General features: G+C 44.3%; 2 protein-coding genes across 6 annotated transcripts in view; one reads left to right on the top strand and one right to left on the bottom strand.

Moving 5' to 3' along the window:
- Positions 1-388: 388 nt before the first annotated feature.
- On the bottom strand, positions 389-15044 carry LOC119156257 (proline-rich receptor-like protein kinase PERK14). Its single transcript, XM_037405843.1, has 6 exons — positions 14752-15044; positions 13283-13430; positions 4608-4710; positions 3343-3415; positions 2195-2277; positions 389-1996 (listed from the first exon to the last, which is right to left on the bottom strand). Exons 1-6 carry the CDS (start codon positions 15042-15044, stop codon positions 1677-1679), a joined length of 1020 nt encoding a protein of 339 aa, XP_037261740.1. The 3' UTR covers positions 389-1676.
- PPM1B (protein phosphatase, Mg2+/Mn2+ dependent 1B) overlaps positions 13870-21198 on the top strand; it is a 61765-nt gene continuing 54436 nt past the window's right edge. For 3 of the 5 annotated variants that reach the window (XM_037405443.1, XM_037405440.1, XM_037405441.1), the window contains exon 1: positions 13870-14087. The gene's annotated coding sequence lies outside the window, so the exon portion shown is untranslated. The remainder of the gene's footprint in view (positions 14088-21198) is intronic. The other 2 variants (XM_037405444.1, XM_037405445.1) reach the window with 2 other exon arrangements.

The following is a 21198-nucleotide window of genomic DNA, read 5'->3' as shown; positions in this document are numbered from 1 at the left end:
AGTCTGAGTGAATTCTTTAAAATTTAATTTAGTAGGCTTTAACTACAGAGACAGATACACTTCTTCAATGGTTGCCTTAATTTGTATTTATGTCTTATTAAATGTGTGCTCAGATTATGTTTTGCAGAATGCTTTGAAATAAATCTTTAAAATAATGTGCATAAGTACAACTGTACTTTCCAAGTATGAAGGTCTGTCTGAAAACATTGCAAATACATAAAGCAGTGATAATTTACTGATGCTATGAACCTAAAGGCCTAATACATAATCACTGCCTTTTTGCTATGGCTTTAGCAGCAGTGCATGTGGGCCTCAACGGCGATAAGTCCCTAGGCTTAGGCAATGAATAATTAATAAAAAGACAAATTGACCTTATTGTGGTTTTATTTTTAAGACTGAAAAATCATGTGTTACCCCACAGAAGTCAACAGAATTAAATGGTATAAAACTAGGTGTGAAAGCGGTTCTTCAAATTCTACTACAAATACCTTCAGACTGACTTTGCTTTTTCTGAAATAAATAGGAATTGTATGGTGGACTTTAGTGGGAACATCATCAGTCCAATTATTTGTTTCACTTGGAGTTCTGGTCAAAATCTGATGTGATGTAGCAGCCTGAAAAGTAATTCCTGTTGCAGTACAAGCTGCAGTGACTGAAGAGATGAATGCGAGTGAGGTTCTCTCTTGGAACCAAATAAATGCTTCTCTTCATTCTCGTACTCTTTAATACAGACTCATATATATGTTAGATCAGGATTTAAGATAGCCTTGTCTTCACTCCAAGATTCTTTACCCTCTATGTAAAAACTAGAAAAAAAAATTTGCTTGGACTACTCCTGCATGATTTGCTTTTTAAACTCTTCTGACAAATGACTAATGAATGTTTAAGCAACAGAAAATGAGATGCATGTATCTTCCCTGAAAACATGATCAAATGCTTCAGTAAATTGATCGAGGTCTCTAGTCTTTTCTCCACCTTTCCAGTATTCTGAAAGAACAGTTGATGCCCCCAAGCCATGTACCCTTCCTTCTTTTTCTGGGAATTCATGTAATTTCTCAAAAGTATGTCAGCTTTGACAGTGTTTTGGGGCTGTGTGTGTTACTTCTCTTGCTTCTGCAGTCAGTCAGGCATGATTTCTAATCTGCAAGAGTTTGTCTATGATTCTGTCTTCTCATCTCTGGGATTCGCTAAATTGCCCTGTCCTCTAAATCTGAAAGTGCTGGATGAGTGGACACTTCATCCCCTGTGGTTTCTGCTTCACTGACTTCCTTGTACTTTGGCTGTACAGTCCTTTGTTTTGCTTCTGGAAAACAAAAGTCCCAGACTTTTAAGTCTTTAGTCACACCTTCCTGCCTGCATCTTTGTTCACACAGCGCTTCCTTGTAATTCTGTCACTAGAATTCAGAAGTTGTTGGTTTTGTGGTTTGAGTTAAATGTGCTTGACAATAGATATAACTTCTTTTTGTTACTTCAGCCCTCAGTGGCCATTAACATTTTTGTATGTAATGGGGCATGTTACAAGGAGAACCACGTAGCTGTATGACAGGGTTTGAATACAAGTTGAAATAAGTTTTTCTACCTCGGTCCCCATATGTTCTGCCTTTTAACGTTCCTCCTTTTGCTGTTGCACTGCCAGTCATAGTCTACATTTCATCTGAGACCATTGGTAATTTCTATCAAACAGGCATGCACAAAGGACTCTGCTCTGCCGAAATCCTGTCAGATGCTCTGCAGCAGATGCCCACATCTGAGATGCTACACCTTTCCCTAGTGACAGCAGAGGGCCATGTGCTGTGGTCCATCCTTTGCTGCAGGACATGGCAACTGCCTGGAAGTGCCATAATCACTGAATGTAAACAACAGGCCGCTTGCAGCAAGTTTCCCATGCTGAAGAGATAAGCACCCAAGAAATACAGAAGCTGAGAGTAGATTAGTATCGCCAAGTAATTCGGACAGCTCGCTGTTGGTATCCTCCTCTCCAAGCGGTGCCACAGACCTGTGAGGAGAAAAGACAGATTACTGGATTAATTGTTCTGACAGTACCTCGTTTCTAAAAGCCGTCTTTCTCAGGGGCCCTGGTCCTTCCCATGTTTTATTACTGGGCAGGGAGGTGGTAAGTAGGCTACTGCCACTACCAAAGCAAATCATCTGGCCTACAGCCTGTTCCAGAGGGCCATAGACTGAATAAACAAACCTGGTAGTCGTAGCCACTGGAGGCCGAATGCCCCTGTTATTTTCTGTGTCTCTGCAAATACTGTATCTTTTCTTCTTTTACTCCTGATTTGAAAAAAAGTATAATGATAATGTAATAGCGACGTGCTAATAATTGAAAGAGTAATGTTTTTTTCAAGGAGTGAAATTTTCCAAGCCTCGTCTAGCAATGCAAATAAGCAGTTTATGGTGTTTCAGCTAACACTGGCCTATCTTAGATAAACATACATGATTGCAAAGCCTGTATCCAAAGGTCCCTCTCTAGCTGAATAAACTGGCACTGAGGTTTTTCTGTATCTCTATAGCTTATACACTGCTGGGATCCGGTTTTAAGCATCCTACTGTGATATTACAGTGCCAGCAGTGTTTGGCAGTGTCCACTATGTACTTACTTTTGTATTTATTATACTTCAGCTGTGGAGCCTCTCAATTTATTTTTTTCAAACACTTTATGAAAAAGCTGAGCTTGTTACCATTGAAGAGCTTTGCACAGTAGTACTCTCCAGTGTCTGTTGTCATTCTTTCTTTTCTAGCTTTCGGAATTTCACTGTTCTTACACCCTTTTTCAATGGAATGTAATATTTACATTTCTTGAATCTTTTTCTGGATGTAAGATCCTCACTTGGCTTATCATGGCAGTTGTACACTCTGCAGTTCCCTGCTTGACTGTCTTGGAGTTCCACCTCTTCTTTTGCCTCACCTCTCCTTCCCTGCAATACATTGCATCCTCAGTAGTGCTAGAGCACTGTGTCAACTCCAAGAGATTTAATCTCTGGCACCTGCAACTGTGCAATCTCATGTGGTCAATGAATGCCCCACTGGAAAGACTTCTCCCCCTAGTGTAACACTGACTCTTGCTATTTGTTAAGAAATGCCTTGATTTCTCAAATTTCTCTTGGGTTGTGAGTATCCTAAAAGGTATGTGTGCCAACTCATTCATTTGGATTTGATGCTTCTTCAGAAATAGTGCCTTGTGCTTGCCACAGTCACTTGAAATCACCAGGCAAAGTTAAATAAGGAAAAAAAAAGATTATGCTAACAAAGCAACAGTTAAGTTTCTGATATAAAATGGAAACACACTTAAACACAAAACCAAAAAGTATAGAAACAAAATCCAATTTCAATACTTACCTTGTTCTGGGAGCCAAGGAGCTGGTACAACTGAACTTCAGGATGTACTTCTTGGTTTGGTTTCCGCCTGCCTCTGCCCAAAGTATGAGGGAACTGCTTAGTGCAAGGGAGGCTGAACTTCAGAACGTTTCTTTGGATCATCTGCCTTCCCTTGCTTCCTTCAGTTTAAGAAAACTAATATATTGTATGGTAGTTTTGATCAACCTGAGCTGTTTAGATGAATGCAAATGACATGTTTACGCTTATCTCAACCTGAAATGTCTCCAATACATGGTGGTCCTCTGACACATCGATTTCCAAACTTAGATTTACCTTCCTGCTTAGACAGTCAGTTGAATCATAATTTGCTTTGGGTGTCAATTTCCCAGACAGTATAATTTCTGTTATGAACCTTTTTTCATGGCTTTTTAAGATCTTATAAATTACATACAATAAAACTATCAACTGCACATTAGACCCTAACCTCGCAGCTTGTGAAAAATGGATTACTTTATTCATAGAGTTCACACATGGCATGTCACTAATAACGATGATCAGTTTAGGGTCTGGAGCATTTTCTCAAATAATTTTCATTCCTCTTATTTCCTCACTTTATCATATCAGAGGCTTTACAACTGCCATAGTAACTTCCAACTCTAATTCCCTTAGCCATGGTTAATTATAGATATCCCAGCAGTTTCTCTGTTATTTATGCCAGAGTTTCTTGATAGTGAGCAGGCTAATCGGAGGTCTTCTGTAAGCCCTTTCACTTTCAGAAATACTGCTTTTAAACTGTCAAGTCCTATCACCACAACTTTGGTAGGTTTGTTTCATTTTTGTACTGCATAGTGTAAAATTCATAAAATTCATTAATTTCTTCGAAGCTGAACATTCCCATTTAAAATCCACTATCCTTTTCTCACTAGCTTTAGATTATCTTTGATTAGAAATTATTTTCTAATCATTTGAAATAAACTTATTTAGTTGAGTAACAGGTAGCCTGTTAAAAAGATATGCTTTTACGCACTTCACTGACATAGCAGTTCTGTTGGCAAAAAGGACCTGTGCAACTTTCTTATTTTAGCTGGCAGCTCTCTGGTGGAGTTGGGAACAGAGTTCATAATATTCATTGTGCAGAGAGTCTATTCTTTATAACATAAGGCAACATATTTTATATTTTCTCTTTGATAACTACAACTACTACTTTGTTTTAGTTGTTTCAAAAACTTTATTTTTTTCCTTGAGCAGGACCAATCCTCTACTTCTTCCCTGGCGTGTATTCTTACCAAGATTGGTGGCACTCTGGCTTGAGCAGAGCTGAACCGAAGGCTGTGATCCTGGGGCTAGTTTCCCTTTGCTGAAACAGGAGGGAGTCAGAGCACTCGGTACCTTGGAGGAAGAACACAGCATACTTAACGTTGACACTACTATTATAGTTGGCATATTTTGATCATCTCATTTTCTCTTTGATACTGATGTACAGTAAAGTGTGAACATTATCTTTAAGCTGCAGTCTGATCTCACTGAGCTTTAAGTGCAGTGAAGGGCAGTGGATTTTCTCTTCAGCAACAACACGAACAGCAGGAGCTCTGGAAATTGTAGTGGCATCAGCAGCATCTGTTGTGACAGTTCTCGCGTAGGTCACCATGGTGAGAATGTATCTGAGTGGGGTATTTTTTCTTTTTCTGTCCCAACAGTAATATAATTTCCAGAAGCCAGAAGAACAGCTTATATAAATTAATACCCTTGTCATGAATAATCTCCATGTGGATATGCTAGTAAGAAATACAGACATTTTCTTTTTTAGGAAGGATTTAATGACTGGACAAAGAAGGATTCAACAATACTTTTGAAACTAAATACAACATACTTACCTTAAAACAATTGTTCTGTCTGTTAGTATATAATTGGCAAAAAAACCCACTGTTAATTTAAAAAAAACAACTAACAAACTTAATAAATAAAAACATGGAACCTGGACTACATTCTGCTTTGCTTTTCTTTGTGAAGATTCATTACATGCTTATATGTTTCAACATTAAAAATGCTAATTTTTAAACAGTGGATACTGCATTGAACAGGGGATGTACCTGGATTTGGCACGCAGAAGGCTAAGATCTTTGCTCAGAGCTCAAAATTGAAATGGCTGCAATGTGATAGTGTCTGACACGGGCCACTGGTCAGGGATAGCACCTATCAAACCACCCTACAGAAATGCAGAGAAGGAAGAATTAACTCCTTTTTGTGAGGGGCTCCATTTGGAGTCAGCGTTATCCCTCTTGCCTATCACACGGATTAGCTTTACCTCCCAGCAAGCTGGTGTGCAGTCTGCTGACCTTACCGGATGGGTTTGCTGTTGGTGACTCTCTTTCACCGAGTCACCACCAATTGTTTCCATTGGCAAGTTCACAACCACTCACATCTGCAGCTCTGGACTACTAGGACACTCCTTCTGGGGTTATGCAGCACTGGGATGGATACCAGAGAGAGTTGTTTAGATGTTAACAGATTTTAAGAGAAAGAGGCCCTTCCCTTGCTGTGGGTTTACTTTTCTTGGTTTGTTTGATTTCTTGCCATCTTTCCTTTCTACTTAAAGTGGTATTCATCAGTCACATGCATATATAAATTACTCAACAGCCCCTGCTGCAGTTCAGTTCTTTAGGAAAAAGTTCAGTGACCTACTGGATGTGCATGAAGTTTCTGTCAGAAGATGACATTTTTCCCCCTCAGTCTTTAAAAAAAAAAAAAAAATCTTCTCGAGACCCACTTTGGTGATTGTTAGCATTTGAGCTGTGTGTTCCGACAACCCTTCGCGCTGTGCATGGTTTGGTTGCTGGTGTTTTTCCCCTCAGAAGGATGATGAGTCACATCCATTCCAGTTTAACAGCTCGGCTGATCTTAACAGAATGCCCTCACTAGAAACATCCACAGAATAATACCAACCATTCACACAGATCAGATTGCTTCTGCCTGATGTGTTGCCCCATTCTAGGCAGCTTTTCTTACCCATTGTGGATAAGAACAACGTGTGTAACTAGCCCCATCTCTCACTGGGGCTCTCAAGCTGTTCTCCCTCAACAATGGGGAGAAAAAGATGGTGAATGGACACGTGTGAAAGTATAAAGTGTCCCTGATTTTATGAAGCTACCTTTTCCACTCCCAGGCAATTACTTGTCATAGTTACAGTAAGGAAGGGTAAAACAGTGACTAAACATTAATGGTGAATATGAATTAGAAAAATATCACAAAGATTAAGTAGGAAGCTGTTAAATTGTTATTAGATTACTACTAGAGATGTGCTTAGAACATGTGTAAGTGGGCAGGAAAAGGTAGCAGTGGAATTGCATCGACCGTGATATATCTCAGTTAATAGCAGCATACTTTAATGATAATCTCTTCAGATTTCAAATTTGTTTCTTTTTTAATCACATGCTTATTTTTGAGTTTTCATTGGAATGGTCTGTACTGTATAACTTTGTATCGATGCAGCATTTGAAAGATGTTTGAAAACAGAGGATATTGTTACCAGAAGTTGTCTATTTTGTGAAGCTTAAAAGAAGGCTTGCTAGCCAAATTTGATTGACTTTTTCAATAACATAAGCTTACAAGCTAAGAACAGAAATACTATACAGTGATAATGCTTACGCTTTTGACCACTCTTATAGCATTTTAAGATCTCTTAAAATATTTCAGTCAAAGAGTAGAAAAAGTAATCTGAAGTCCAGATAGTCAGTGAAGAACAAAACAGGGCAGTAATAATGAAGAAAACATATTAGGGATAATGGGTGAGAGTAGTGTAAGCAAAAATTGCTATTCTAACATCAAGGTAAAATGTTTAGCAAAATTTTAGACTGCGAAAGTAGCCATCTCAGCAAGAAGTTAACAAAACTAACACTTCTAGTCTACCTCCCGTGCCACTTACAATACTACATTGAGTTCTGAGCTTCCTAGTAGCATGGAGGAAAAGTATGATCACAACTGATTGGGTTACCAAAGCAAATCATTGCTTATCAGCTAGGATGCTATAGCAGCATATAGTAGCTTAAACTAACACATCTTGCTTCAGCAGCTGGACGGGCTGGGAGCATGCATACAGGCAGTTATTACAGCTTGCCTGTGGAGTAGTAACTTATTAAGCCATGCTAAGTCACGGCTTAATTACAAACTGGCTTGACAGCTTGTGGCTGGTTGTCCCTACCCAATTTAACAACACGAACAAAGCTCAAATGAAGGCCACAGAAATAATCATGGCACATCAGCCCCTTCAGTTTGTTACAACCCAAAGCCAGCTTATGGCTGCCTGTGTGGAGCTCCGAGTAAGTACTTCCACACTGCCAATTAAGGGCCTGTGTGCACGCAGTTAACCTGTTGCTCAGCCATGCTTAAGATTGCATTTGTCATTCTAATGCTGAAACTGAACGGCATTTCATATCATGCTGTGATAAAATAGAATATTCAGTCCTCCTCCATCATCTTTTTGAAGTGATGAGCTCCCAGGTGCTAGAGGAAATCTCTGACAGTAATCCTCAAAGATCTTGCTTTTTATACTCTTGACGTTAACTGCATTTCTATTTCTCCATCAGTTTAATTGTGTGTGGTTTCCTAGTTCTCCTTACTGTTGGTACCTCCAAGCACTGGGTCATTTGCAAATCTATTTCTCACCACCTTCTTGTGTCCATCATTAAGGAAAATGTCTAATAGGCTTATTCCAAAACTGATCTTGGTGGGGGGCAGATAAAAGGGAAAAATTTACTCAGATACTTCACCTCTGATCATTAGGTTTTACTTCATCCTCTATGGATAGTCCATCAACTCCATTAGTCTCTGGTACTGCTCTGCTAATTCCTGTCATCTCCTCCCATATGTAGAAGTTGAATGATATTATCAAAGAAAGATATTAGATTAATCTGGTAAGGTCCACCTTTTGTAAACAATCATTATGCTTTCTCATTTCCTGCTATACTTACTTTAAAAAGCTTACTATGAGACAAACGGTTTCATTTGACACTGTTTCCTGACTTCTGGAATGGGCATTATCTGTTTTTCCTGCCCAGAGGCTGTAGCCTGTGTTTTATTTTCTTCTTAGATGTGATACCAGCAATTTCCTTTCCCTCCTAGCTATTAGCCATCCTGCCCTCTAACCCTGTGTTCAACATCACCATCTTTACTGAAAATTGAGCCAAAATATGCATTTAGTTGTAGAATCAGATGTAGACTATCTCTAAACCCCACTTCTTCCTCACCAGAAAGCAACAGCAATTCTTTCTTACAATATTATGCCATAGCTGGATAACATCTTGCTGGTTTTCTAGATATCATATGCAAGGTCTAAATTAACCTGGTTTTCCAGGTAAATTCTCTCTTCATTCTCACATTGACATTTGAGATCTTTCCTGAACCAGACCATTTCCCCCCCCCCGTTTTGTTATATGCTCTCTGCTTATAATTCTTACCTCTCCCTCGATGACGCTTGTCTTCCACTTACGCCTTAAAGCCTCTACCTGTAAAAATTTTTGCCTCGTGTGGGATACAGAATCCCAATGGAATTAGCAATTTTGGTTTCAACATACCTAAGGCTTCTTCCACATTCAGATTTCTGTTTTCATCATACAAGCTGATTTTATTGCCAGGCCCCTTCATTTAGCCCAGCTTGCCTTTCTAAAATTGAGTATGTTCTTACTTTCACCCCTACCTTTGATCGCACAACTTGTGATGGCTTACTCCAAGGTTATTATCTACAGTCAGGCCTTCAAGGGCACATTCCTGAACCATGCAAAAGCTTTACTTCTTGCAGGCTTAGTGGCAGTTTGGAGGAGGAATCCATTGACTGCCCCAGTCCAGAATGTCAGCTCCAATTATGAGTAGCATGTATACCCCAAACTGTTAACCGGGAATTTGAAAACTCACTGGCTGGTTCTTGGTATCCAAGTGGTATCATCTCTTTAATAATATGGAGTTTTTAGCTACCTCAGAAACTTCCCTTCAGGGGTCTGTAACAATCTCACATCCCTCTCCTCTCAATACATTCTATAACCATCTTTTCCAAAAATACATTGGAACTAAATTACGAGCTGTTTTGTTCCCCATGTTTTATTTGCAGAACATTGCTTCCTTAACCTACCATGTTATTATCCATCTTTAGTTCTGTGTTTCCTCAGCTGCAAATCCTCTCTAATCCACGTGTTTCAGTTAGGAAGTCCATGAGTTTTCTTGTATCACAGGGGGGATGTCCTGAACTGTTTTGTGATAGTCGTCCTTTTTTTCCCCAAAAAATGCTGGAAATAGTATATCCACTTTTCAGTTATTTCATTTTGACACAGTAACATTACTTGCTTTTTGCCTCTGTATCTGTGACGTTTTCTTTGCTACCCATCCCACATTCTTCCTATTCCCCGTTGCTGTATTGGCATTTAACCTTCTTCCTCTTGAGCAAAACCCAAGGTGAAACATTACATGAATCTTTCCAAATTTTCTCTACTAATTTCTTAATATGATGATGACCTTATTATCTGTGGTGATTTCCTTCCTTTCTTCACAGATGGTGTAATCTAGAAAGGGGTATGCAGGGAAGTGGTGAAGAACTGAACTACTGTTTTTTAGTGAATTAATTTCCATGGGAAGTTACTCAGCTGAAAATGCGTTTGTTTGCTTTGCAGATAAAAAATGCTCATGTACCATGAATATTCTCAGTGTCTGAGAATGCTTTCTTGTGAAACTAGAGCAGTTGCCACTTGTGGTCAAACCAGTGTGAAGGCCAGTTAAAACATTAGTTGGATACATGCTTCAGATGAAAAGTTAACTTTTTCAAAAACAGAGGTAAAAGTTGAGATAACAATGTGAAAACACTGTCAGATTGAGTAGTTTCCCAAAGTTACTGATATTTTGTCAAGACCTGTTTTACAGTTCATTTGTTTGAACAAATTTTTGAGAGTGATCAACAACTACGCCTAAAAGGACAGATCTGTTTACTAATATCAATAGAACATTAAAAAAAAAAAAAAGCCATTTTAAAAACTCTGTATGTTAAGAATTCACTTTCATTTCTCTTAAGTGCATATCAAATATAGTAATTTGTAAATTGTCTTTATCCTGTACAATCTACTTCCCATTTATTGGTTAATATTTCTATAGTTCACAGATATTTTCATCACCACTAAGAATCAGACAGACATTGTATGTGTTAACAAATGCACACACTTTCAGGCATGCACACATGACTGTCTATCCAACACACATGTATTCTCACAAATATCCTGCTGTAGTAATATTAGATGAAGCTTAACTGGGCCAGCCATGAAAAAGTACAAAATCCCTAGATTAGCCATTAACTCCACATTGCCACATACAACCATTATTTCTCCTACTTATTACTTCACCCACCACCCCTGCTGCCTGTCACTGTGCTACTTGCCTATTGCCACACACAGCTCTTGAGCAATGCCAGTGTTCAGTTTTAGCCCACATAAACCAGCCAGATATGCATTTTCTAGTGACTAGGAATGTGCTGTTTGTGCTGGGTTAAGGACTAGTGCACGTGGTGTGGATTTTTATTAATCTCTAACATTTAAGCAGGTAATGTTTGAGAAGCAATAGGGGACATGTTTTATTACTTTAGAGATAATGTAGGGTAACATTATTTTGGGAAGTCAATTCTGTAAAGGTTATACTGGTAGCGAGGTGATATGATAAGGAAGTGTTTTGTTTTTTCTGAATTTGTTATAAGGTGATATATGCAGTTAAAGCTGAAGGTGAAATGAAGGGGATAAGAACAAAAGTGTTCAACCCAGAAGCAAGGAGAAAGGCAGGGTCAGAAGGTTTGGATGACAACTGAAAGACTAACTTGTGATTTCCTCCAGTATTTCTGTACATTTTTTTTGTTTAGTAGTCCCTGCGGGAAGAATGGCTGCTACAGTAAATGAGACGGAAGACTCAGTAGCAGCTGAGTATACCATGGTCATACTGAGCAAAATTATCTAATGCTACCTATGGTATCTCTCTGGCTGGCAGCCAAGAAGCAAAGTAAGGGGTGTAAACAGAGACCTGATTAAAACTACAGCCCAGTTCTGTACTTGCTGAAATCTGTGCAAGATTTACCATTACTTTAAAGAATGACAAACTCTCAAAAAATTCCTGGTGAATCACTTGAAATAAAAACACTTTTAAAAGTCCAAGCAGTATCTAGACTGAATGAATTTTACATTCATCAACCCGAAAATATAGTCATTTTTAGCTATATTTGTCATTGCTGTAATAATACATAAATTGTGTTTAAATGACTATGAGATATAAGCCTGGGGAAAGGGGAGGAAAAAAAAAAATCCCTAGCTAGATATATAAAAGCATCTTGAGTTCCAGATCATGTGGACACTGCTAAGTTAACTAGGTTGATTGGCAGCTGGGTCTGGGCACTCAAATTAGCTTGTCTATGAGCAAGTTTTCTATGACAGAAGGCTAACTGCAGCCTCAGCGTTCTGGCCGTTTCTGAGCTTGCTCACGAGTGCCTGTGCTGAGGCAATCTAAGTTTCATTCTCAATCAACTCCATCAGCAGGTCGAGGGCTGTGGAAGCAGCACCGTCACACGGGAGCGACCTTTCCCAGCTTCTCACGGCGGAGTAGACGCACTAAAACCCACAGAAAGCAAAGCTTCGGCGCTTAGAGCTGCAGTTGCATCAGTCACCTGAGCTCAAAGTGCCTCCAGAGGGTTTTCTCGTGTGAGTGGCGGTGCCGATGGCCTCACAGCCAAAAGCTGCGCGGTATTTTCTGTACCGCGGACATAACCCTGGAGAGCTGGGAAAAATCACCCCCCAGCGTGGCGATGTGGAAGAGGGGGAGAGAATGCCACCTCCTGAGGGAAAGTTCCCATCTTTTTCAGGGCCAGCTCCTTGCAAACACCCCAGAAGAGACAGACGTGTAAATAAAAAATGCTACATAAACCGTGTTTCGACTTAGGATCTCAAGTCCTGCTTGTGACAAGGGTTCATTCACCTGATGTGTAAAGTGTGTGGGGAAGAAACGTAAGGGGATAGCAGCAGGCTCTTGTGTGAGAATGTGTGCGCTGCTTGTACGGGCGGTGTATCCAAGCCCAGGGCAGGGACGGCATTTCCCTGTCATTTAGCTTTGCCAGGATGGCCTGCAGCGCCCCAGCGCAGCCACCGCAGCGGGGCTGCGGGGCCAGGCGGGAGCGGGGTCCCTCCGCAGGGCCGAGCCGCCGGGCCAGCCCGCCGCCCGGGATGGGAACGGCGCGGGCTGAAGAGCCGTCACCCGGACTGGCACGGTCCTTCCCGAACAAACGCTTTTGTGTCGGGGCTCGGCAGAGGCTAACGGGCCTCCCGCGGGGCGGCTCTCGCTGCAGCCGGCGGGGCCGAGGGGCCGGAGCGGCCGCCTCCCCCGCTGCCGTTATTCCTCAGGCGGCGCCTTAGCGGTCCCGGTGCGGTGCCCGGTTCGCTCCCCCAGCGGGCTCGGCGGCAGAAATGGCCCCCCGAGAAGCCTCCCACTGAGGCGTGGGGGGGGCGCCCTCCCGCTCGAGCCCCGCCGGTAGAAGGGAACGCCGAGACCCGACACCCCCTCCGCCCCCGTCCTTTGCAAAACCGGCAGCTGCACCCCCCCGAGCCGGCCGGGCACCCCCCCCGCCGCGCCCCCCGGCCGCCCGAGCCGCAGCGGCTCCCGCAGGCGGGAGCAAGGCCCCGCCCCGCCCCCCCACGACCAGGAGACGGGCCCCGCGCCCCCGATTGGCTGCCGGTGATGTAATCGCGCGCACATACGGGTACTGCCCGCCGCTCGCCGCGGGGGAGGTCGCGCGTCTCTGCCCCTCCTCGCCCGCCCCACGGCCAATCGCCGCGCGGAGCGGCGCGCGGGCCGGGACGCGCTCTGCGGCTCCGTCGGCGTCCGCCGGCCCTTCCCCAGCACCCGCCGGCCCCGCTTTATTGGCAGGGGCGACGTCCAATCAGGAGAAGGCACCCACCGATCGATTCACGCCCGATTCGCGAAGCGGCGGCCGGGGCGAGAGAGGCTGCGGGACTGGCGGCGCTGAGAGCCAATGGCCTGCAGGCAAACCGCGCCGGGAGGGAAAGGATGTGGCGGGGGGAGGGAGGCTGGGAGGGGCAAGGGCCCTCGTTGACAGCCGCTTCCGTCAGTCCTGCCCAGGCTACGAGGCCGGATTAAAAATAAAAAAAACAACACCAAAACCCGGTGCGGAGAAAGACCGACTGCGTGCAGTGGCACTTTGATTGACAAGAGCCGTAGCCAATAATTAGCAAAGCAGAGAGGAACGGCCCAATTAGGAAAAAGTTTTTGGGCGGGGCTGGCGGGTGAGCGGCGAACTGATCGACCAATGACACCGAGGAAGGGTAGGGCCTGCAGGGCAGAGGGCCAATGGCCACCGGGGGGGGCGGGACGGCGTGAGCGACGGCAGCGGCAGCCAGTGGGTTGGGAGGAACGCGGGGCGCCCCGGCCGGGAACGGCAGCGGGGCGGTAGGGGCGGGGACGGGGGCCGTGCCCCGCCCGCCCCTCCCGGAGCGCTGTGACGTGGGCGGCGGGGAGGGCGGGGCTTGCGGCGGCCTTTGGGACGGGGGCTCCCAACATGTCCGCGCTGCTGGCGGCGCTCGGTGTGCGCGAGCGGGCGGCGACTGCGGCCGGCGGCGGCCAGCGCGGGGCGGCCCGTGCCTGAGGCCGAGCCAGGGCCCCCACCACCACCTCACCCGGGCCGGGCCCTGCAGGGCCGCCTGGGGCCCGGGCGCCGGGGGACGCCGGCGTTCGTCTGCCGACAGGTAGGGGAGTCAGGGCCGGCCGTGGGGCGCGGGCGGGCGGGCCGCGTCCGCGCCGGGCCGGGCGTGGGAAGGGGCCGGGGGGCTGGGCTGGGCCTGGCGCGCGCGTGTTACCGAGTGGCACAGGGCCTGCGCGCGTGCCGTGGGACGCGGGGGCTGGCGGCGCCGGCCTGCGCCGTGGGGCTGGAGGGGCGGCGGGCGCGGAGGGCCTGCTGCGTGTGCGCCCCGGGCAGCGGGCAGGCGCCGCGCAGGCCAGGCCTCCGCCTCTTCCCGCCGCCGGAGAAGAGGGGGCTCGGGGCAGCGCTGACACGGCCTCCCGGCGCGGCAGCGGGACTGCCGGGGCAGGCGCACGGGGGAGGGACGGTGAGGAAGTGGCGGCGAGGCTGAGCTCACCGGTGTGGCCGATGTTGGGGGCCGGCGGGCCCGCCCTCCGTGCGCCGGGGCGGTGGCAGGGGGCCCGGGCCCCGCACGCCGGCCGCCGCCTGTGGGGCGGGGGAGCAGGCGGGCCGGGCCCTGCGCGGTTAGCGCCGTGCGCTGGGCGGGGAGGGGGCCGACGTGCCCGGTAGCGGCGTGGGGCGAGGGGGCGGCCGGCGGGCCGGGCCGGTGCACGTGCATTGGCTGGGGCCGGGGGAGTGGCGGGCCGGGGCCGGCGGGGCCCGGTGTTTACCGACGGGGTGGGGTGGTGGGAGGCGGCGAGCTGCGGCCGCGGCCCCGCTGCCGGAGGGAGAAGCTGTCGTTAGGCCCGGGCGCTTGTGACGAGCTGGTGCTGTGCGGTGGGGGGGCGGGGAAGTCACAGGCAGATGCGCAGCGCCTGGACGCCTTCGGCGGGGAAGGGGAAAGAAGTTGAAGGAGCTTCTCTCTCCTAGTTCGGGCCTTGCTGGCTCCCTCCGCCAGCCCAGTGGCTAGAAACGCGGTTGTGCTTTTAATATAACTTGTAGCTAGTCGAAGGGAGGGGGTCATTGTGGTGGGCTGGAGGCAGCTGGAGAAATCTGCGTGCGCGTTGTTTTGTGTGCTGTGGTAGGGTGAGGGATGTGTTTATACCGTGGGGATGCAGATGGTGGGTGAAACCACATGCATTTAGGAATAGTAGTACTTTGTGGCTTTTGAATTTAAGAGTGATAGGTAAACAGTCCTCTGAGTGTTGTGAGAAGTAAGGTGGTAAGTTGGCTGGCGTCAAAGCCTTGGGGAGAGGAAGGCTTTGGGTGGTAAGCCTATGTACAACTCGCAGGCACAGTGGTAACAGGCTGCTACAAGGTTCTGAACTCGTTTTGTGTGGTGGCCGGTGTGGTTAGACTTAATGTGCGAGACCTTAGTGTGTAATATGGGATGGTATGTGGACAGAGAAGCATGCGTGTTCTTACTGTGTGTGAGCTGGTTTGTCTGCCACTTCTGGGAGTTGTGTGACGCGTGGCTCGGTGAGCATGTTGAGGTGGGCTAGGGCAACAGGCAGCCTGGGCTGTGCCCTGGGAGGGTGAGAGGAGCTCGGAGCTGCTGTCTCACTTGTGATGAAATTGAAAGGCTGGGTGTTTGTTGTGTTGAGCCATGGGATACAAATTGGAAAACATGTAGCAAATGCCACGTGTTTGGGTGGTGATAGTGCTGTTTGGAGAAAAATCTATGCGTGTCCTGGGGAGCTGTAGAACTGTAGGTATCTGTTTGTGACAGGTGTCAGACAGTGTAAATTTCTGTCTATGCATCAGTGCACTCCTGGGTAAATTTCCAGGGGTTACCACGGCTTGTAAGAATGTGAGGGGACTGGGGTGGATATTTAGAAGTAGAAATGACTGGTGGAGTCTTTGAAAGGCTTGTGTACATTTGAAAAGGGGCCGGGGGGGGGGGGGGGGGAGGATGAATTTGGGGGGGGATTATGCACATACAGGGTGAAGATTACATTAAGCTGTGTGTACATGTGTGTATCAGGGGAATGGTATTTGTGCAAAAGGGAAACTGGAGTTTTCGTATTGCTGAGTTAGTGGGAACTCTAGTCTGTGTATGGAGAGAGGAGTCGGGCATTTTTGGCTGAGGCTATGAAAAGTTGAAATGGTGTGCGGGAGGGATGATGAACTGGGTCTGGGGTCCCAGGTGTGTCCCAAGCAGGTGGGAGCCTGTGGGGATACTTTGCTCCTGTCAGTATGGAAAGAAGTATTTTATAGTTGTGACAGCCAGTGGAAACCAAAGTGAATGAAGATGCGGCAATTTGTGACTGTTAAGAATATCATCAGATTAAAGGGGATACTACAGAACAGTCGAGGGGCTTCTGCGAAGGATGCTTTTTTTTCCTTATTTTGCTCTGTTTTTTTCCACTGGGTGAATTGTCCATGAACTTACCATGAAAAGGGTAAACTTTTGTCAAAACTAGTAGTCATAATGGTGTTGATGGGTCAGTAGCTAACTAAAAGTACTTAATATGGTGTAGACAAGCCCCATATATGTGTGTGCTCAGATGTGTCTATTGTATGTATTTATTATATGTGTTATATATACCTTAACACTTTAAGTGATTGCATGTGTCCAAAAGGTGTGAAGTCTTTTGTACTGGACCATACACTTATGTTTGAAAGAGGGTTAGTGTGTAAACATTTGAGGGTGAGAGATCTGTGCAAAGATGATCCGTTTAGAAAGGAAAGCTGTTTGGCTTGGGTGGAAATAAGGAAAAATTGCACATGTATATCCAGTGTTCTGCAGGTTTGTGATAGTATGTATTATTTGTTTACACAGCCCCTCGTGTCTTGCTCTGCACAAATATTTAGAGGAGGTTGTTACATAAGATAATGATTTAATTAAGGGACATAAAATCAAGAGGAGGGAAACAGAATTAATATAGTATAGAGAGCGTGTAGGACCCATTTTTTTTTTATTGTGGTAGCTGTGAGGTGGTCAGTTAATGAGGTAGGGAACTGGAGAATGAAAAGAGTAGTCTCATAGTAGTTGTCCTGGATAATCCAGTTCCCTTCTTGTCTCTGGTGTGGAATTATCATTGTTCACTTAAACTTTTCCAATGGTGATCAGTAATGTGTGCTTCAGACTTAATAAACTTGAGACCCCATCTTAAATAGAAATCCATCACAATTGAAATTAAACATGTTGAACATAGTCTTTTAAGGTGCTCAGTGTCAAGAGGGGGTGATTGAAAGCAGTATTTGTTCCATGAATGCGTTGCCTCCATACTACAAAAAGGGAAAGGCAGTAACAATCTGCTCTTAATATTGGATGTAAAAATCTGTTTCTGTGAAGCACTTGTGTTATAATAATTAATATCCCTCTTTGGAGCAGGGTTTATTTAGACTGCAGCAAGGGATGGGGTTGTACGTAGAACAACATTCAGGGAGTACTGTCCATCTTGAATAAAGCAAACTGCAGCACACCTAGCTAAGTGCTACCATAATATTCCTAGGTGTAAGTGTCGGGTTTTGTTGGTGTGGAATTTGTTTTGGTTGGTTTTTTTGGGGGGTGGGGTGTTTTTTTTTAAAAAAAAAAAAACTCTGAAAATTAAAAGTGATCATTTGGGTAGTGTATGTCAGTCCAGTAGGAATACTTAGGCCTGCTGCTGTAGCTTAGTAAGTGGTAAATAGCTGTTCTTTTCTGGTCAGCAGTCAAAGATAGCTAGTTAACCGTTCATCTTTTCAGCCACAGTCTCTGAGTGAATGAGAAGGCCTTCATGAAAGAATCCAGGGCTTCATGTGTGAATTGTGGAGAGGGATTACTGTAACAGGTCACGCATATCTTTGTGTCCATAGTTGTGTCTTTAATATTCATTCTTTTAGCCCACCACCATAATTGTATCAAGTATGTTCTATTTTGTGTGGGTTTTTTTTTTTTTTAAACTCTCACTACTTTGTCCAAAACTTTTCTCATCTCTCTGAATTCTGTGCTGCACTAGTGTTTCTCTTCTCAGTGGAAAAGAAGAAGCATCCTTCAGATCCCGGGCCTTTTAGCAGCCCAGGTGATTTGATCTGCATGTTGGTCTTCTCAGTAAGAGCAGTGGTGTTTCTTTGGAAAACTGTTAAAATTTTTTGCTCTCATGGCTCCTTCCCTACTTACCACTTTTTTTCATTCCGTGCTTTGATTGTTTATGCTTGATCATCTTTAAGACTTGGCTTATAGATGTATAGGCCATGAATGGTGGCTTCTTCCTTCTCACTGTCTGTTAGCAGTGTGAATGCAGGCTAAGCGTTTTCTGAAACTTCATGAAGGGTCTGGTTTAGCCCTGGTCTTCAGCATAACTATTACACACATGACCTTCAGGGAATTTAATTTCAAGATCTGGACAAGTTATTGCAGGTTATTAACAAAAAAAGAAGTCACCCAGATTCAAATAACAATGGCCAGAAAAGAGAGATTCTTTGCATGGACAATGAAAGATCCTTGATGCAAGAACAAAGATTCTGAGTTTCCAAAAAGTTAAGCAAAACTTTTTTTCTTTAGCAGACAGCCTTGCAAACTCCTCAGCTATTTGGCTGACATCTTTCAGTCTTTGGCAGATAACTAGCATGGGAAACGTTGGTCAAAGTGCTTAAAATTTGGCAAATCTTGTACAAGTTTGTACCTGTATCATGTGCTAAAGCAGAATAAAAATTCTGAAGAATTAGTGATGTCACTGCAAAAGAAAACTGGTCTGAAAAGCTGTAAATAACTGAGCTGGTGTAGCTCATATCAATTTCTGGAGATGAGCAGTTCAGCTCATCTCAACTTCTTGAAGCATTATTGGCGTGAGGAAACCATAAGGTTTGCCAATGAGCGTAGGTTAAATTAGTCTTCTGGCTCTTAGCAAAGCCTGCACTGGGGGAGAAGGCACAAAGATGCTTTAATGTAGAAAATGATAGAAAAGAAGACTCCATATTTCAGCAGATAACAGGCTAAATATTCAGGCTCAGGTATTTTTCTGTTAGGAAAAAATTCATGCACAACTTTTTTTTTTTTTTTTTTTCTTAATGCACCAGTACTTCCTCATTAACATTACTTCAATGCGTCATTTTATGATGTTATTACATTACTATCTCATGGCGTAGGTTCTGTGCATCTTTGATGGGAAGTAACCTTTTCACTAAGTATTCTTTCAAATAAATAGTACAACTAGGTGCTTCAGTCTATGCTCACAAGAGTTAACAGGAATTCAGCTCACAAACATCACTTAAGGATGTTTGACTGGGCTGCTTGCTGGAGAGCTTATGGTGGTTCTTTAGTGTGTATGGTAATGACAAGGCAATGAGCGCAAACTTCCAGTTAAGTCACAAAGGAGAGCATCTGTCTGTCTTCATGAAAATGTTGTTTTCAATAATCCTACTTTTGTCTACACCCCAATGTAGAAAGTTTGCCTTTAACAATGCAGGGCTGGATTTGCTCTACATTCAGTAGTATATGAATTAATTGTTTTTATCAAGGAGGTAAATGAAGTAAGATGATGACTTGTTGAGTAGAGGACCTAGCACTTACTGTAATTTATTCGTACAATACTGCTTTGGCCTATTCTCATCAGCTTGTCTGTCCTGCTAAAGCCAGGTATTATTTGTTCAAAGCTCATGATTTTGTATTTAAAATTTTGTATAGTAAAAGAAAAATTGGTGACTGGAGAGAACAAATACCAAATGATGGAACTGTTTGTAAAGAACTGATATTTTGATTCAAGTGGAAAACTGTAACAATGAATATTATGTTAGTCAGCTTGTTCAGAAACAAAAAAACCTCTTTTCTGGGCAGCTTTGGTTAAGCTGATGTGCAAGTAATATAATAAAGCATTACTGAGCACATGCTGCTCTTCCTTTCCTGTTGGCAGCTACAGTGGAGCCATTGATGTGGGTTGCCTTTTAAGTGTTTTTTTTAAAGTTTTATAAAACAGTGTATGTAGGTAATGTATTAAGTGTGTCGATCTTGGAAGTTTTTTAACTTTTTCAGAGAACTTTCCTAGATGTATCCCACTAGCTTTTGATACTCCTAACTGTAAAGGGGTAGAAGCAAAAGTAGATGAGCGGTGAGACACAGCTGCTATAGTTACTCCAGGAAAAGGAGCACTCAAAAATTCACAGTGCAACCTTTCTTTTTAGGGCTGATGAGGTGTGTGTTGGCAGCTTAAGTATGTGGGTTTAGTTACTGCTGCTTGAGGCTCTCTCAAATGAATGGGCAATATCTGCCACATTGATTATATTTACATTAACAAGCAATATGCTGCAATTGAGGATTGTAGAGTGAAGCTGTGAGTTAGGCAGACTCAGTGTCCAACAGTGTGTGTACTTCATGTGGCTTTAGATGGGTTGTAGTCTGGTTCTGTGGATCGCGTGTACTTCAAACACTACTGAGTATTAGGTGTTTTGCCAGAGTTTTGGTTTCGGTTAATCAGAGATGTTCAGATTATATGTTCAGAAACTTAGCTGAGATGTGAACCAAAGCACAGTGAGTGGGGTGACTCAGACTTACTTCGAAAGTGTGCTCCTGATCCAAACTGAAGTGCTAATGTGGATGTACTGACTGGGTCTCTGAATCTTGGAGCACTGCAGAGATTGTTGAGCTGTGCAGGGGGCTGGATTCTGCCTTCTGCCTCCCAAGTGCTGTTGTCAGGACTGCAGATATTGTCTTGCTGCTCTCTGAGTAAGGATTGTTTGTGTATCTTGAGTGGTAACTGAATTTCCATTTCCAAATTGTTGTCCCTAGTTTTGTAATTGTGTGTGAAAATGACTGGTGTTAAAACTGCAATAAATTCTGGAAAGTAGCTCTTTCATGAGTTTACTTCAGTTAATCAAGAATGAAACTAGCTGTGTGAGCAACAGGTTATGAAGCCTGACTTCCTGTGGCTTTGTGTCTTGTGGTTGGATTTTTCTGGGTAATACTGCATTGTGAGCTCTGAAAGTATTTTCATGTGTTTGGGGCGCTATCTGTCCTGCTGTCCTGTACGGGAGGTTGTTTTTAGTAACATAGCTGAGCTCCTGCTGCACTGGCCCTTAAGGGCACTAGTTTAGATACATCTCCTTGATCTAACTGTATTTCCACAAAATTCATAGGACCTGATTGTCTCTGAAATATTTACCCTTGTGTTAACTTCTGAATTGTGGCCAGTTTCAATAAAGTATTTTTTTTGGGGGGTGGGTGTTCGGTGGGAACGACACACACTGTAGCTTGGTGT

This window comes from Falco rusticolus, chromosome 12 (assembly GCF_015220075.1).
Source record: "Falco rusticolus isolate bFalRus1 chromosome 12, bFalRus1.pri, whole genome shotgun sequence".
Classification (NCBI taxonomy): Eukaryota; Metazoa; Chordata; class Aves; order Falconiformes; family Falconidae; genus Falco; species Falco rusticolus.
This window is presented reverse-complemented; position numbering and strand designations above follow the sequence as displayed.

Coding starts and splice junctions, on each gene's coding strand:
- LOC119156257 (XM_037405843.1), bottom strand. CDS start 15,044: ATGACCCCCTCCCTTCGACTAGCTACAAGTTATATTAAAAGCACAACC. Junction 4,711..13,282: donor AATCGGGCGTGAATCGATCG/GTGGGTGCCTTC, acceptor TCTTCCTCCAAG/GTACCGAGTGCTCTGACTCC. Junction 2,278..3,342: donor TCCTTGGCTCCCAGAACAAG/GTAAGTATTGAA, acceptor TTTTCAAATCAG/GAGTAAAAGAAGAAAAGATA.